Raw genomic sequence first — 5,522 nt, forward strand, 5'->3', positions numbered from 1 at the left:
GTCTCCTTATATAACCCACAATATCCTTGGCCAATGGCAACCTCTTCATAGTTCACTTACACTCTCAAAAGAAAAAAAAAGAGTTCAAAGCTTTGTGATTTTTAAGCTTATGGAGATTATTTCAGAATCAGAGTTCAATATACTTGAATCTTTTCATCACTATCTTTTTGATGATTTTTATGAAACTCCAGCAGCAACAATAACTTGCAGCAGTGATAATGGTGTTTTTGTTGATCAACCTTGTTACAACAGGAGTTTAAGTTTCAGTGGTGTTTTCTTGAATGAAAGTTGGGGTGATTTGCCCTTAAAAATGGATGATTCGGAGGATATGGTGGTCTACAATGCTTTACGTGACGCTGCAAACTCTGGGTGGACTCCTTCTAACGAGGTTACGGCGGCGGAGGCGGTTGAAGAGGTGGTGGTTTCAGGCGGGGAAGAGAAAGAAGGGATAGTTAATGTGGAGCGTGAAACAAACGCGCCACTTCGGCCGAGGGGGATGAATTTTAAAGGGGTGAGAAGACGGCCGTGGGGGAAGTACGCGGCGGAGATTAGGGACCCGAAGAGGAACGGCGCCAGGATTTGGCTCGGAACCTACAAGACGCCTGAAGATGCTGCTTTGGCTTACGATAGAGCCGCTTTTGAAATGCGTGGGGCTAAGGCTAAGCTGAATTTCCCTCACTTGATTGGCTCTAACACTTCGGACCCGATTAGAGTTGGTTCGAGGCGCCGGTCACCGGAACCTTCAGCTTCGACGACGCCCTACGGATTGAGAGATAGCTCGCCGAAGCCGAAGAAGAGGAAGAGTGCAAGCAACTCAGCGGATAAAGCCACGCCGGAAGTGGTTCAATTGAATACTTGGCCAACCTTTGGAGACCAGTTTTGGATTATTTGAGTCCGACCCATTTTTACTTGGATCTAAAATAATACCCCTGAAGAATATTTTAAAAAAAAAAACTAACGAAATAATAGTTTTATTTTTTTTGGAATCTTGAAAATTAATTTTTTTTACCATTTATTTCTCATTGGTGTAAAAAGTCCTTTATTTGTATTTCCTATTTTTTTAATAAACTTTCTAAGAATTTCTCTTTTTGATATAATATTTAGAACTATTCATAGCCCCTCCCTTAAGGATGAGCATTTGAACAAGTCGAGTCGAATCGAGTAAAAAAAATTCGAATTTAGTCGAGTTGACAAATCCTATTTTAACAACAAAACTCAATTTCAAAATTTTCAAATCGAGTCAAATTAACAAATCTTATTATTTATACTCAATATTATGTTTAACTGATTATTTAACTAGTAAACAAAGTATAAGACTATTATTATATAAGTAAGGTTGATGGATAAACATTTATCAAAACGACGTAGTTTTACCTTTTAACTTAATGGTTTTGACTTTTAATTTTTGAAAAGGTAAACATTTATCAAAATGACTGAAAATTTTGATTTTTTTTATTCAAGTTGATCCGAATAACTTGATTAACTCGATTAACTTAAACTATTTAATTCAAAATTTGATTTTTTTATTAAATTTTTCGAATCGAATCAGATTTTGCTCAACCCTACCCTCCTCAACTCAAAAATAGAAAGATAATGCGTTTTAGCGTACTCAAACCCACATCGTCCTACATTGACAATAATATTCATGCCAATCAAACTAAAATTTAACCAATGTATTTTTTATTTTTTTAATTTTTTAATCTTACTTTTCCTTGTGGATCGAAAATTATTATTTGATTGTTTAATAAAATATTTTAATGCAATACCAATTCAAATATCATCTTAATTAACTATCACTATATATTAACGACTTCAATTTAGACCGGGATGAAGCTAAAAGATCATTTTTATTAATCAAATTTTCATATATAAATATTAACTCAACTATTTCAATAACAATTCGATAAAAGATAATATAATTTCTTTTATCATAATTTTTTTTCTCAATCTTTAAATCAAAATAAATAAATAAAACACGTTCTTATTATTGAAATACTTGAGTTAAAGCTTAATTGATAAATAATATAAATTTTTATATATTATTAAGATAAATCCAAAAAAAATATTTTTATGAACGATAAAATGTACAAGAATAATATTTTAGTAATTAAAAATGTTGTCTTTTTTCCTTAAAAGTAAAAGGCCACAAATTTTCCACCCAGATGGGCGATAAAAGACTAACATCAACAAGTTGAGAGTCAATGAAAATGAGCGATTCGGTCAAATAATAGTACAGTAAAAAAGAGAGTAAAAACCATACGAAAATTATGTTTATTAAAATATTTATTTGTATTAAATAAATTTAATATTATTTATTTATATGCTTTTTACTATATTTTATTTTATTTTATGATGTCATGTTATTATTCATTGATAATTTACGAGATTCATACACGAATAATACATTAAATATTATATATACTATGTCAATTATTTACATAAATTAGTTATGAAATTAACCATAATTTAATACTACTACTAAATAATAGGGATAAATATTAAATTTATATATAAAGTTTGATTTAATGTGCGATTTGATTCAATCTAAATACATTTAAAGAAATGAATATATATACATTTACTTTCATATTGGATTAATATTTTTATTTATTTATGCAATATATTAACGTAAAACACCCGTAATTCTAAACATTCAACTTCATCATTTTAATTAATAAATATGTTTTTTTATGTATTTTTCACTCCATAATCTTATTATTTATAAATTGAATGACATATTAAAATTCATAAAAAAAAGAGAGAAGCTTCATAGAAAAAGATAAATATTGCAAAGCCAGAACAATTGTTTAGGGGGTCAAATGAATTTTTAATTTTTTATAGTCTTTATCTTTATAATTTTTAAAGGATTAAATCAATTTTTTTTATAATTTTAAGGGGTTAAAGTATAATTTTATTTTTATTAATTTAAAATTAAAAAAAATTTAAAAAACTTAAATGATAATTTTTCATTTTAAGGGTGGTGCCTCTGTTGCAAACACAGAGTAAAATTGCAGACATGTTAATCCAAGTTCCTATAAACCTTATAAAATAATATATAATAATATGTAACGTGTGAATGCTCAATTTTAAAATCCTATCCAACAAAAGAAAACTTCATTTTAAGTTAAAACCAATGAATAATAAATAGAAAAAAAACAGTATGAACGCTTGAATAAAAGTCTTACCACTAATGAAATATATGACAAATAATGCATTCGAATTAAGTGCCAAAATCTTTGGAGATAATGGGGTTTTAAAAAAGGATAAATTAATATTTAGTCAATTTTTTTCATTTTGGTCCTTTAATTTTTTTTTTGTCTATATTGATTTTGGGATTTCGTGGTTTTTTTTAATTTAGTTCTTAAACTTTGATTTTGTTAATATATGATGACGTGACACTCGAGAGATGTTATAATTTTTAATCATTTGTTGTGCTTTATATAACATTTTAAAATTTTCAATGATCAAATAGAAAAATGTTGTCAAATTTCGGGATTAATGTGGATAAAAAAAGTTTAGGGATCAAGTTCAAAGACCAAATGTTGCTTTACTCCAAAATCCTAACATGAAAGTAATTTAAAATAATAGGTGAACTGTCATTAAACTATGAAAGTAATTTAAAATAATAGGTGAACTGTCATTAAACTATTAGCAAAGCTTACATTTTGATTAATCAACTTTAAAAAATTAAAAAAATAGTCATTGAGTTATTCAAAAGTTTTTATTTAAGTCACAGGATTGTTAAAAGCATTGTTGCATGACTTTCTCTGTTCGCACTACCTGCACTAATAAAAAACTCTCATTTCCCTTTTATTCTACAATTCAGTTTCTTTTTCATGAAACAACTTTAAATGTTATGAGTTTACAAACCAAAATCCAAACAAATTTTTTTTTTAAACTTCGACACTGATCATCAAATCAACTTGGATATAATATATGTTCTTCTACTCGCCGATGGGTATTAATCCACTGTACTGATCGCCAAATCAACTCTTGGACCTCACAATCTAGGGACTTAAATAAAAATTCTCAAATAATATAATCACATAAATGAAAATTTTTAAAAATAATTTAGTGTGGGAATTATTTAGTAGAGTAAGTGGGGGATTTTTGGTTGAGAAATATTTGGAAGAAGTGGATAATAATTCAAAAACGTGATAAAATTACATATTAATTGTTTAGTACAAAAGCAAAGGTTTAAACAAACATTAAAGAGGCAAATAAAAAACGTGATAAAATTACATATAATTTTCAAATCCTCAACCCCCTGAGAGTGAAACTTCCCAGAAATAGAATATCATTGTAATAAAAGGAAAATCCCGTTATATATATGATCAAAGTGGACTCAAAAAAATTCAAACCTACGCGTCCCAGTCTCAGGTGTCAACGTCAAACAGGAAAATGTATGGAGAAAGTGTCGATATCGGCCTTCTGGAGTCTATTGGTCGGTATCTTTTGGAAGATGATTTTGAAACCCAATGTCCGGCGACTGATGATACTATTAATGTTGATCAATGGATAACCTTTGATCAGTTTTTGGATGATTTCGCCGTCGCTGGAGAATTAAATGTCTCCTTTCCGACCAGAGAAGTGAATGCTGATTCCGAAGTGGTGGAAACTAAACCCCACGCGCTGCCGAAGAAGGCGCATTATAAGGGTGTGAGGAGGAGGCCGTGGGGGACATACGCGGCGGAGATAAGGGATCCGAAGAGGAAAGGTGCGAGGATCTGGTTGGGTACTTACGAGACACCTGAGGATGCAGCGTTGGCTTATGATAGAGCGGCTTTCGAAATGCGCGGCGCGAAAGCCAAGCTGAATTTCCCTCACCTTGTTGGGTCGGATCAGGTGGAGCCGGTAAGAGTGAGCAATAACAAGCGGCGGTCTCCGGAGCCTGCTTCGTCTTCGGCTTGGTTATCATCGGCTTCGTCCACGTCGGATAACGGAACTCCGACGTCGAAACGGAGGATGAATGAGATTAACTCAGTTGTTAAATCTGAGTTAGGAAGCGAGTTTGAACTAAACATGTATTAAATCAGTTGATCCTAACTGAGTTTGTGCAGACAGTTATCTGATAAATGGAAAAATTAGTGATTTACTACTAATTTTATTCTATTTTTAGCAAAACAATAGTTTTGGGCTTTTTCAATTAAAAATTCGACATTCAATTTTTTTTCGCTTTTTTTTATTTAATTTCTCGTTATTGAATATAACAATAACGTGAAATTTCATAATTTTTAAAACCTTTGCAAGATACATTTTAAAAATAAATTATAATCATTCTTAAAATTTTAATTAATTTTTTTATAGAATCAAAATAGATTTTGTATTGAACCCCATGTGATGATTTGATGATCAAGAGTGTTTACCGCCTTAGGGGTAACCGGAGTTTGAATTGTACTAATCGCGTTTATTATTCAGATTTTATCTTAATATTGTAATTCACAAAAAAAAAGAAAAATTTATATTCATTTTAAAGATTATTCTTTTCAAATTTGTGATTATCCTTTTTAATAAAACATACA

General features: G+C 30.2%; 2 protein-coding genes across 2 annotated transcripts; both read left to right on the forward strand.

Annotated features, from left to right (window-relative positions):
- LOC107945559 (ethylene-responsive transcription factor 13) lies at positions 1-1,071 on the forward strand. The gene has a single exon (XM_016879612.2). The coding sequence runs from the start codon at positions 110-112 to the stop codon at positions 890-892; it is 783 nt and encodes a 260-aa protein (XP_016735101.1). The 5' UTR covers positions 1-109; the 3' UTR covers positions 893-1,071.
- Positions 1,072-4,341: 3,270 nt separating this feature from the next.
- LOC107945560 (ethylene-responsive transcription factor 2) lies at positions 4,342-5,124 on the forward strand. Its single transcript, XM_016879613.2, has one exon. It carries the CDS (start codon positions 4,402-4,404, stop codon positions 5,029-5,031), a length of 630 nt encoding a protein of 209 aa, XP_016735102.1. The 5' UTR covers positions 4,342-4,401; the 3' UTR covers positions 5,032-5,124.
- The last annotated feature ends 398 nt before the right edge of the window (positions 5,125-5,522 follow it).

The sequence above is a fragment of the Gossypium hirsutum genome, chromosome D12 (genome assembly GCF_007990345.1).
Source record: "Gossypium hirsutum isolate 1008001.06 chromosome D12, Gossypium_hirsutum_v2.1, whole genome shotgun sequence".
Lineage (NCBI taxonomy): Eukaryota > Viridiplantae > Streptophyta > Magnoliopsida > Malvales > Malvaceae > Gossypium > Gossypium hirsutum.

What these genes read in the sequence shown, in the direction of transcription:
- LOC107945559 (XM_016879612.2), top strand. Translation starts at nt 110, where the DNA reads ATGGAGATTATTTCAGAATCAGAGTTCAATATACTTGAATCTTTTCAT.
- LOC107945560 (XM_016879613.2), top strand. Translation starts at nt 4,402, where the DNA reads ATGTATGGAGAAAGTGTCGATATCGGCCTTCTGGAGTCTATTGGTCGG.